The 12864-nt window shown below is 39.3% G+C and overlaps 1 protein-coding gene across 1 annotated transcript; it reads left to right on the forward strand.

Moving 5' to 3' along the window:
* The first annotated feature begins 808 nt into the window (after nt 1-808).
* On the forward strand, nt 809-2363 carry LOC112872538. The gene is made up of 5 exons (XM_025935562.1): nt 809-1080; nt 1370-1496; nt 1598-1816; nt 1890-1991; nt 2063-2363. The coding sequence occupies exons 1-5, from the start codon at nt 875-877 to the stop codon at nt 2153-2155; spliced, it is 747 nt and encodes a 248-aa protein (XP_025791347.1). The 5' UTR covers nt 809-874; the 3' UTR covers nt 2156-2363.
* The last annotated feature ends 10501 nt before the right edge of the window (nt 2364-12864 follow it).

The raw sequence follows: 12864 nt of genomic DNA on the forward strand, positions 1-12864 counted from the left end.
AGTCCATGATTAGATAAAATTTGTCAAATACAAACGAAAGCGCTACAGTATCAAAAGTTATAAAGTTTTGGAATCCAAACAGGCCCTAAGTTGCTTAGAGATGCATGGTTTCTAATTTGAAGGGTATATAAGTGGTGAAAATTTGATTGTATAAATATTTTTGATTTTTTTCTAGGTGCCTGGGCACCAGAGAACTCTACACAGCTTCGCTCCTTTTATACGGGACGCTTGCCATAGGAACGAATACCACAGATAGACATATATAAGATTAAGATAGGTTAATAAATTTAAAGCTACGAAATCAAAAGAAATTAAACCCAACCATGAAAGGAAACTCTCCCTTTTCTAAAATGATGAAAGGAAACTAAGAATATAGTAGTAGAAAAGTCGAAGTAGAACATGAAAAGAAAAATATTCTAGTAAGCACAGAAGATTCTTTCATTAGCAGGGAGATACAGCTCCGGTTGTTTCAACTTCCAGCTAATTTTGAAGACTTGATTTGAAGAATTTAAAAATCAGATATCTTTTAAAATCCGTGGATCCTCTATTATGAATTCTAAGAATAATTTAATTTTTAAATTTCTCAAAATCAAACTTTTAAAATCAGCTATAACCTAAAATAAACAAGGCCTGTGCCACCGGCCCACCGCCATCTAACCTGAATCGTGCGCTAGAAGATGGACCCGGAGGCTTCCTCTGGAAGCCATCCGAGCGGACATGCTACAGCTCAAGACGCCCTTCTCTTCACCGGCGCCTCCTCAATCCCTCGCCTCCAGGCAGTCCGTTGACACTACCTCGTAATCGCTACCGCAGGGCTCCGTTCTTCGCCGCAAGCCAGCAACCGTCCTCAGGCCATCTTGGCCGCCGATTTTGGATGGGGAGGCCGGCGCCCAGCGGCGGGGGGCCACGGGTTCCAGTTCGTTCTCGCTGTCCCAGCGCCTCTCATCCTCTGCCCTTTCCAATTTCTCCGCACAAGATGGCGCGGCCTCGGAGAATTGTAGCCATGGCCGTGGCTTGCTTCCACCTCCTACGATCCCTGTTAGTCCGTCTTGGGCAACCAGTGCTGAACAAGCTGCCGAGGTATGTACCAGTGTTCTTGAATTTCTACATGTTGAGAACGCACAACGCAGTATGTCACTTAGGTGGCTGGTTGTTCATTTGTCTTTATACCCGTCGTTTAGCCTACTAGCAGCTATAGAGACAATGCAAAATGTTTTTGTTTTAGTAACTGCAAAGACAATGGTCGTTATATCTTTGGGTTTAAATTTAAATGTGCACATGTTTGCTCAGGATAATGTGTACATGTTTGCATCAGTCAATTAGAAACTATAGAGACAATGTTCATTTAAATTTAACTTGTGCATACCAGTTATTTGGGAGCTACAAAGACAGAGGACATATATGCTTCCAAGGATACAAGGATGACACAGGTCATGATGGAGTACATGGGGGACACAAGTCAGATTTCGGGCACAAGTGAGCCAGCACCGACTGATGTAGGCAGACCTGTGTCTTTTTGTTTGTTACTATTTCTCACAGGAAAGTATGCTATTTATTTTGGAAATGATTGAGCATCTGCATTACTATTTTTTTACAGGACAAGCACGGTTGGTCATTAGTCGCTGATACAAATGACGAACCATCAGATAGCCAGATGAGCGAACAATCTGAGCATGCCAGGCGAGCGCAAGAACTTGAGGAGAATAATGCAATACTGCGGCAGAAAATAGTTGAGTTGCAACAGACACTAGAAGAAAGTAATGCATCTCTTGCACTCAAGAAAAATGAGTACGTCAAATTGATCAGTATAGTTCCGGTAAGTTAAAGCTTTTTTCTACATAAAATCTCTTTACATCTTTTGATTCCTATCTAACTACATTTTACTGCAGAAATTCTTTAGCTATTTCAAACCTCCTAAGAAAGCTTCAGAAGCTGCAGTTTCGTTTATGAAGGCAGAGGGTAATTTTGATCAGCAAGTAGCTTGCATGCAGGTATGTGGAAAAAGCATATTTTTGTTGCTTCATTACATGGGAGGACAGGCCTAACATAATTTCTGTTGCAGGATTTCTTAAACTGTTTTACCATTGACCGGAAATTTGGGATCAAGTACCAGCGGCGCAAGAAGAAGAATTTGGCTGAGCCCACATCCAACTAAGATAGCAATCTATTACTATTCCTTAGTTTGTTTAGATGCATATCTCCATTTCCTAGTTATCTCTAGTTTCCAAAGTTGTCTAGATGGCACCTGTCAAGGTACCCTAGTTTTATGTCTTAAGAATTAATCATGAATTAATACCTTGGTCCCGTTTGGGAGGGCTTCCTTGAAAGGGCTTCACCGGTGAAGCCGAATCTGGTGAAGCCAAAAAAAATAACTTCACCCGGCTTCTAATTCATTTTTACCCCGGTTTATAAAACGGCTTCATGCTACGGCGCTTCGATTTACGCAAAATAGGAGAAGCTGAAGCAGATAGAAGCCCTCCCAAATAGGTGTTTGGGAGAAAACTGACAATCAACAGGGTATATTATATTTTATCCTACTTGAGCATTCTAACACGAAATTGCAGCACCTCTGTGCCACTTCATGCCTCAACCTAGATTGCCGACACCTAAGGAAGTATTAGCAATTTTATTTCAGTTTTCTGTTGACAAAGCTTCATCTTTGAACAGTGATGCAATATATATTAAGGCACGTTTTCCTTTAAAAAGAAAGTTCATCTATTCATGTGATCTGAAGACATTGATAGTGAGGTATGCGATTGTGCTAAACTGAAGAAAAAGGACTGGCCTGGAAGTTAATTATGTGCTCTTTGTTGCATTGTTACTGATGTTTGACTTTGTGAATTTATGGACTCATGGTTTCCTCCTATTTGAGTTAAATTGCTATTGATGTTTTGACTTTGTGATTCACAGCGCATGATGCCGTATCATACATTGAGCAGCTGTTTTTTTTTGGGGACAGAAGTTGCTCATTGATGCACTTCTGTAAATACATGTAAATCAGCATTTGAAGCTATACTTAATAAGCAGAAATGTTCCTGAATAATATGAAATGGACAATTTCTTTATTTATTTGAACATTATAACTGCATATGTGTATGCTAAAAGCCTAAAAGTATAAGAGTTGCTACCTATTGGTTATGTTAGCCATCCATCTAATTTACAGCGATCACCCCATGTATCAGATCAGCTGATATTCTAAATGCAACGACATCATTTGGTAACAATGAGTTAACCAAACACCTACATATTTGGGTAGTGGGGGGGGGGGGGGTGCAAAATCAAGGTTTTTGTCCCTTGAGCACTCCCTCCTTTTGAAGGTTACTTATAGGAGCATATAGTATATATAAGCGTATTAACATATTTAACTCTTGATATGTATATATTTTGAATTTTGGACAACCATTGTGTTTGTTATTCCAATGCTACCTAGCATGTTATGCATTTGAAATGTGCTATTGAAGGGTAGGTGACTGAAACAATTAACTTTCCGTTTGTTTAAAGGAAAACTTCCGTTTCTCCTTCAAAAAATTGTGAGGTCAAACTTTTAAAAGTTTGAGCAACCATATGTGTCCCAAACTATCAAGATTGGTTATGTATGAAAAATTATACTTCAACGCTATCTGTCTTTATTAGCATACAATATTAAAAAATACTAATTAAAATTATGTTCCAAATACTATCAGAAGTCAAGGAGACCAGGGTGGAATGAAGAGTCAAACTCATGTGCTACTGGCCAACGCCCAACGGAGACTTCCTTTCAAAGCGAGCGAGAGAGAGAGAGAGAGGGGCCGTGCGGTGGAAGCCAGCCGCGTGCGTAAGGCTATCTCCAACGGGAGACTCTGAACCTTCTCTACCCTATATATAAAGAAGATTTCGTTCTCTATATGCTCTAGCAACGTTCTCTAAATGGTCATCTAAAATAGAAAACGCTACAGGTTTCCTCTATATATAGAGAGAGATTCTCTCTCCTCTTCTCTATTTTTTCTTTACGTTTTAAATACTGGATTAAATAAAAATAAAATATGTCTATAGCATTTGAGGTATGATAAATACGTACGTACGAAAATTTGGAACAAAATACGTTTGTAATATAGGGTTTAATGTATAGAGAACGAGATTTAGAGAATGTTGTTGGAGAGAAATGAGATATAGAGGAGAGAATCTTGTAGAAAAGTCTGTAAATGATGGATATAAAGAAGGATATAGAGAACGACGGTTGGAGATAGGCTAATATGTTCATCCTGCGTATCTACTGTGAAGTGTGAACTGAAGAAATCCATCCGCCCGTCTTCCACTCCCCTCGCTGGCTTGCCTCGCTGTGCCCGAAATCCTCTCCTTCTTCTCGACCACTTCGCCGCTGGGCCGCCATTGTCTGTCGTCGCCTGTTCCAGTTTCCTTTCCTTCGTCCTGCTGGCGGCAAAGAGCTGTACCATGGGCATGGCCATGGCTTGCCTCCGCTTCTTCCGTTCCCTTTGCCTCCGCCTTGGACGGCGCATGCCAAAGGTACGCAGCTCCCTTCTTGAATTTCCTGTCAGTGTTGTCCCGCCGTGCAGCAGTGAAATGAAGCAATGCGATTGCCTCAGCCTGTTTTTTGACATGTTTATGTGAAGAATCATGTGGCAACTTACTGTGTGAAAGCACAACTTTTACTTGTTTGATTTCAGCCAGTCGTTTGGGCATCTTGAAGGCAATGGGGAAGAACACGAGCGTTTCCACAGGTACAGCGTCGACAGGTCGTCTGTGGCCTTCAGACATAGACAGTGGGACGTGGATGACAGAGACAGACTTTGACTGTTGGATGCCCAATGTAAGGAATGTGATGGATCCTCTTCTCGCTCGCAGTACAATTTGTGTTACAGAAATGACCGAGCGTCTGCATTCTTTTTTTTCTTATAGAGTGAAGATGGTTTCTCACTATTCAGCACCGCAAGGTCCCCTGATGTATGCTATTGCTATGACTATGCGCTGTCTGAGAATGCTGGGAGCGCCCAGCAACTTCTGATGGAGAATCAAAGGCTACATCTGGAAATTGTGCGCATGATAGAGGAGATCAGAGAAAGTACTGCTGCATGGCTTGCAACAAAGACGACGATAAGCGATACACGGGTATATGTGTATTCATATATTTCTTCCATTAGATTGCATCAGATCTGTAATTATTGCTAACTAACTACTCCTACATATGTTATTCTAGAGGTTCTTCAACTGTTTCATACCTCCTGATTCAGCTTCAGCCGATCCTCATTCACGCACCAGACTCAAGAGTTCAGGGTACCATTGATCACAGGTGGCTTGCATGCGGGTATGTGGAAGGAACATATGTATATGTTGCTTGTTGCTTCTTAAGATCCGGACATTCCTTATACTACTACTCACTGATGCAGGATTTCTTCGGCTATTTCGTGCACCCTGACAAAGTTGGAGCACCACTGCCTCACTTCACCGGGGATCAATCTTGCTTGCAGATGAAACGGTTAGTAATCTCATTTGGATTTGATGGATGTCGATAAATTTCAGTTGAACATTGATGTCGTCTCCGCGTGGCCAGATATCTTGCTAGTATCGCTGTCTGTTAGGACTAAGGATTTTTTTTGCATTGGTCGTAGAAAGATGGATGTAATCTTAAGGGGGTGTTTGGATGCCTAGGATTAAAATTTAGTCTTATCACATTGGATCTTTGGACACCAATTAGAAGCATTAAATGAAGTCTAATTAAATCATAATTTGGCAATGTTGTGCTACCGTAAACATGTGCTAATAAAAGATATCTAGACCCCTTAGTGGGTTTTGGTGTTAGATGACAAAGCACATGTATATTTAATCGTGTTATCAAGCATGTGTGCGGGTGCTAAGATTGAATAAGCAAAGCGTATTACGAAGCATGATCCCTAAAAGAGGAAATGACAAGCGGCGTTTCAAATTTACTTGAAGAGTAGATTTTATTTTGAAATTGAGTATAGAAAGACCGTACTATCAAGAGGGATTTTGATCTACAGGTGTTGACGTGGTAGTTGTGCTCAAGATAATCTGCAAAAACTATGAGAATCAAACCTACTACTATAAATAGCCTTCTTGTGAAATTCCCTGTTAAACCTGGAGTGTCTGGGTCCTGGTCCGGAATATCCGGACAAAGATATCCGGAGCATCCGGATATATACCTGAAGTCTCTGGGTAACTATTCTCCATCCATAAATTGCTCTGAGTCCGGAGTCTCCGGACCCTTATATCCGGACATATACCCGGAGTATCCGGGTACCTTTCGTCAACAGTTTTCTGTGAGAGGGAGTATAAATACCCCTATTACCCCTCACTCAGACCTCTCTCTTGCTCATTTCGACCACTTCAACCAGAAACGCCCACAAGCAAAAGAAGAGCTTTCCCATTCCCTCTTTCTTCATTCTTGAAACGCCCACAAGCAAAAGAAGAGCTTTCCCATTCCCTCTTTCTTCATTCTGATTTTCTTTAGGGATTCAAGTGAGATTGTTGCAAGAGCAAATATTTGTGCTAGTGAGCCTCCATTTCATCTCTTGAGCACATCATCCTTGTTTAGCCGGTGGACTCAAGTTTATTACTCTTGGAGTTTCAAGCTCCTAGACGGCCAGGCGTCGCTCGTGAGTGCTCAAGCAAGTTGTAAGCTCCACGGAAAGTTTGTAATCGTCATTCCTCTCGGAGGAACACATAGTAAGTGATTTTGGGTTTGAGCGTTGGTCTCACCCTTGAGAGAGGAGTATAGAGATTCTTGAGCACCGTCTCTTGAATCCTTCCTCAATGGAGACGTAGCTCCTTTGGGAGTGAACTTCGAAAAATAAATTCTTGTCTCTCGCTTGTGCTCCTTACTTGTTTTATTGGTTATTTGCTTGTAAGACTAACTTTCTAGGTTTTGAGGTCGATCTAGTATTATACAAGTCTCTAGAGCAAGTCAACTGGTGAGAAACACTCCTAAGGTACCACTAGCTCTTCTAAATTTACTCGATCTAAATTACAGCATCAGTATCTTTATTTTTATATAGATTGTTTCATACTCGTATAGTCCGGATATTATCTTCGGAAACTCCGGACACAAAGTCCGGAGTATCCGGATATATATCCGAAGTATTCGGACATCTGTATTACCAACAGCGTTCAAAGTGTTTTAAAGGGTTTTAAGTTTCAGATTAGCCTATTCACCCCCCTCTAGGCATCTTGAGATCCTTTGAGCTAATCATGGGCTAATTAGCATCAATAGTTTCGTCTCGACAATTAGCCACGGCTTATGCAATTAGTTTTTCAATTAGCCCTTATTTAATCCATCTAATCGGTGTTAAAAGAGAGAATTAAAGTTTAGTCCGTAGGATCCAAACGGGGCCTAAGTAGTATGACATAACCTTAGAGAGTCAGAGGACTTTGTTTTCCACTAGAAAAATGCATGATCGACAGTTTTGGGTGAAGAATCCTAATCTGTATTAGCTTTTGCAAACCTTACATACCCCTATTTGCCATGGTTTTCTTGTTCAGCCATGACATGTATTATTAGTTCCTAACTTGTCAGAATCATTGACCTCAAAGAAAAAACTTGTCAGAATAATTTATCCTGGTGTATCATGTGCTGCAGTAGAAACCTATCCCAAGCCTGTATATATTTCTAGATATAATCATGACATGTCAATTCTGCTTCGTCAAAATATTCAGTGTTGCATCCATTAGGAAACTAGAAGATGTTTGTGGCTCACATGAGTCAGAACATTCCTGAAACCATTAGCAAATCCTCCCCGGTTTTCTTGATGTCCATTGAAGTGATTCACAAAAACAAACTTGGCTTGCAGCCGTTTCTGCAGGGTGGCACATTCCTGCAAGATTCATAGAACAAAATATTTCAAGTTATCCTGCAAAATCATTGTGTAAACTACACTAACTTTTTTGCTTGCTTTGCTGCTGAGGTTAATGTGTTGGATGGGAAGAGCTCTGATGTTGCACTAAATAAATGGATTGAAGCCTTGCACTTGCACCATCAGATTCGAATCAACGCTAATTTATCCCTGGAACCTATATGAACTATATGGTTTTATCTTCCTTTTTCTGTCATTTCTTAACATGACTAGGTAGCTCAAATCTGCATTTCTTTGAGTGGAGATGTAACATGCAAGTAGGGAGCTCAGACTGCTCAGTTCTGATGCTTTTGTATTTAAATTTAGCATGCACTAATGAACTGATATTTATGATATGTAACTTTGAATGGAAAGTACTTGGCAGTTGCAACTTGCGAATTGGTAAGTAGTTGTGTTTGAAGATGTAACAGGAAGTTATAAGTCGAGACGAGACACTCATTCCACTGAAATGATATTGGTACTGAGAGTCGAGTCAAGAGAAAAAAAAGGTAGGGAGCTTCGATCAGCAGACGTACTACATTTTTTTTGCTGGATAATAATGTCTTGGCTGATGGGCTGGTGAAATCTAATAATGGAAGGCACACAGAAGGTGTAGGTCTGTAGTTATGTTTGTTAGATCCATGCGTTGTGCTGCCTATAAAATGCCCTCTACATCTCGATCAATACGTGACAAGGTAAAGACGAGATGAAGTTTAGGTCCCAAGTCAGTTAGTGCAACCAAGGCTGGTACTTGTCCCCTACTCTTTTCTTTGGGCACGCGTGGAATGAGGAACACAAATTTGACTGCGGTCGCCGGACTAGGAATGTTGGATTATATAAACATGTGAACAGCTTAGTGATGTAGGCTGTGCCATGCACCCGTCTCTGACATGGAAAATCGTCTGCTCAAGTGGAGGCTTTAGAATGGGTAGGGTAAAAAATCGGCTCTGCTACCTTTCATCTCGCATCACCTTCACTGACAAGCTGAATCAAGCGACATAATCCAGTGACTCAGTGACCGGCAACAAAGCAAGCGTAGTTGTTGTTTGAATTGGTATTGAAGTACAAGTCTAGAAATTAAACATGCTACTAGGGCACGTAACAAGCGGACAAGAATGAAGCAAGTTTTGTTTGGAAAGAATTCACGCTAATTGCCATAAACAGAATCACTGCAATAATTAATAAATGGTCTCATTTAGTAGTAGTTAATTAGGATCAACAGTATGTCACATTTTCTAATCTATCAGATGAAGAAGTATTCTCACTTCTCAGTGATGTAAATGTAGTCAGAAATATGTGATGTGCTTCTGTTCTCTTTTCACAAGGGAGAAATATTGTGCTAGCTGCCTATATAAGACGCCCCTTGCATCTAGCACATTGATAGACAAGATCATGCAAGTCTTAGGCCTCAAGTCAATCAGTGCAGGCCATGCTGCTAGTTGTGCTACTAAATGGTGGTTGGGCATGCGAGAAATCAGGGTCATAAATTTCACATATCTTCACAGTATCACGTTGATTACACGAAAGCAAGTTTAGGCCAACTATTTATATATACCATTCATGTATTCATAAGGACGTGAGGTATGAGCTAGACTATGTGACTGTGAGAGATGTGGAGATTGCATTGGTATGCTCAAATGCCTCTAGCTTTAATTTGCATACCAGATTTGTTCCGCTGCCGGTTGCCCTCACCAGTTCAAACCCCCATGAGATCCGATCCCCAAGTGAAATCAACCAGCATCGTCTAGTGATGTACTAACAGGCAGCAGATGCAAAACCTAAGATTTGGAGCGCATGAAAAATCCCAATTCAACACCGTTTGGAGAATTAGTGTGGATCATAAAATTGTTGGATTTAGACTGATACAACACAGCTTTTTTAAGTATGTTAAGACGTACTCCCTCCATCTTGAAATATAAGGTATTTTAGTTTGTCTTGAGTCAAATTGGTCTAAGTTTGACCAAATTTATAGAAAAGAATAATAATATTTTGAATGTCGAATGAGAATAATTAGATCTATTATAGAATATATTTTGATAATTTACTTATTTGATGTGTTAGATACTAATATTCTTCTCTATAAATTAAATTTGGTCTAACATAGACTATTTTGACTTTGGACAAACCAAAATGCTCTATATTTCAGGATAGAGGGAGTATTTCGAAACAAAGACGCTGAATAACTACACAAACCTTCTTTGCACGGATGACATGTTGACCACTTCCATCAAAGAAAAAAGAGAGAGCATGACTACAGCCGGTGCATTTGACATAGTGGCAATTAACAAGCACAATTGTTACGTAGAGAATTTTGTTCTACATGATGGCTGACTTTATAAAATTAAAAGAATGGTTATTTGGACAGAATGCCTAGCATAACCTATATATGTGTGCCAAAAATTGTTCTTTCCTACATTGGCACCACAACCTCTAAAATGCAATTCGATCAAATGATATTTACGTCATTAATTTTGTATAATACCCGCAAATTTTTTTGTACAATCTATGGTAACTATATTATAACATCATCCAATAATTCTTTTGAGAGAAAGTTGCATATGTAATGCTCTCATGGATAGTTCAAATAAGAAATCAGTCCAAGTTAAGTTTAATGAGCAAATAAATTGTGTTAACAATATACCCCCACACCCCCTAAAGCACGCGCATACATCAAAAACAGCCACATCATGCAGCATTTATAAAATGGCATGTGGAAAGCAAGCGTAAAGGCATAAAAACAGCAGTGAAGAAGATGACAGGGACCCCTGGCCAACAGGGCCCTTAATTCTGCACCTTATTTCTGCACCTTATTTTAGTGTGCGGGCTACCTGTACTACGGAGAAAAGCGATATACTCCCTCCGTTCAAAAAAAATGTAACTCTTGCTTCCTGAAAAGTCAAATAATTTCAAGATTGATCAATTTTATACAAAAATTACTAACATTTATATCTTCAAATAGACATAGTACAAAAATATGTTACACAATTAATCTAATAATACTTATTTCATAACATAAATATTAATATTATTTTGTATAAATTTGATCAAACTTTAAATTGTTTGACTTCTCGAGAAACGAGAATTTCATTTTTTTTAGACGGAGGAGTATATATAAACTATACAGAGAAGCAGAGTGCATAGCGAGCCAAAGATACTTCAGATTTTACTTTAGGAGGGAGAGAAAATCCAACGATCCGTCTAGATAGCTAACAAACAGTATTAAGCACTTAATGTAAATGGGTCAATTGCAATGAGTGTTAGCATGCACACACTTTGTAATGCAACATTCCCCAAATAAAATGCCCACACATTATTGATCTAGCAGTTTTTCCTTTATTAAGACCTACATCCAGTAATAGCACAGGGTTTCTCAAATGATGAGGAAGCCCTGTATAAGTATTTATATATCAACTCATATGTATGCACTGCTTGTCTTCTTCTGCTGCTTGATGATACACTCCGCCATATTCATGTACTCTCAGCTAGTAGCATCAGCTAGCATACAAAGAAACCACTTTCAGGCATGCACGACCATTAAGATGAGATTGGAATGGTAGGTATCATGATTAGGGATACAGGTGGGTACCAATGATGTTTTATGTTTTATGGTCAACTAAATATTACGATGACATGTCATCGTAGTTCATTTCTCATCCTAAATTTATTTTATCAAATTTTTTGTCAACTCAATAACCCAAAATAAATATAACTTGCATCCTAATCAAGATACATAATAACTGATTGTGATGCCTTCTCTGCTCCAGCATAGTTCCAATCCCCGGAAATGAAGGGGACTAGTAGTGAACTGTGTCAGAAATGTAGAGTAGTAGAGCTTGTGGGGGATCTGACCCAAGTGAGTGGTATGGCCAAAAGAGCTTGGAAAGGGCAAGACAAAAGAGATGGGTGGTGGCGAGGTGAATTCAAAGGTGTAGCATTGCCTCCGAGATGGAATAAATGAAATTGAGATGTACAGGTTGACGAGAAAGAAATTGAAACATGAAAGGTTCGTACACAAGGAAATGGAAGAAAATCTCATCAAGAAGCAGAGTGGGAACGTGGAGGAAGATGCATGTGTAAGGCTGAGTTGGAGACGATCGAGAAGTAGAAGTATGATAAAAGGGTCACAAAATTAAAAAAACAATTTTTTATTGTTTATCAGGCGTGGGGTAATGTAGATTGGAAGGATATGCAAAAAAAAAAACGGTGGGGTATCTATAGATGAGCCAGAGTTGCACGATGCACTCCAACAAAAATTCACATATTAAAGCATCATGTAGCAAAAATAGCCTTGTCTTTTTGTTCAGCTAATTCGAATTTTTCGTAAGATTGTATTTTCATTAGTGGTATAGACTTGCCATCTTTTATTTTTTAATATAAGTAAATGTTGTCTTGAAACTGAAGTGAGCAGTCTTTAAATTCTGACAGGAACCTGACTTCTGATTTGTATTTGCTAGATCGTTCAAATATTTAATTTGTTGCTTGACCTATCCAATAATGAATATTTTATGAAGAACAGCTTGACTATGCCAATTCTAGTTTGTTGTGCTAGAAGACCATAGTTGATGTTTTCTGTCATGGGGAAAGATATATGTTATAGGCTGAGAGTTTTGCTCCGGTGGTCTTTTCCATAAAATCTGCATGACTTTTAAAGCAGCTGATTTAATTAATTTTATTTTTTCTCACCTCGGTATTGTTTGGGCCCGGCCCTACCCGTGCCCTACTGAGGCCCTGTTCAAGTCCAAGATCTTCTACCTAGGTAGGCAAGTTTGCAAATCGTTATAATTGCCCAAGCCTAGATATTCAGGTTTTTCTCCCCATATAGCTTACTCAAGCCTCCCATGAATTACCCGGAAAATCTAAGGGGGTGTTTGGATACCCCCAGACTAAACTCTAATCCCTATCACATCGGATATTTGGATACTAATTAGAAGTATTAAATGTAGACCAATTACAAAACCAATTGTATAAATGAAGAGTATTTCATAAGATGAATCCATTAAACCTAATTAGTTCATGATTT

Source organism: Panicum hallii, chromosome 9, assembly GCF_002211085.1.
Source record: "Panicum hallii strain FIL2 chromosome 9, PHallii_v3.1, whole genome shotgun sequence".
NCBI classification, from domain to species: Eukaryota; Viridiplantae; Streptophyta; class Magnoliopsida; order Poales; family Poaceae; genus Panicum; species Panicum hallii.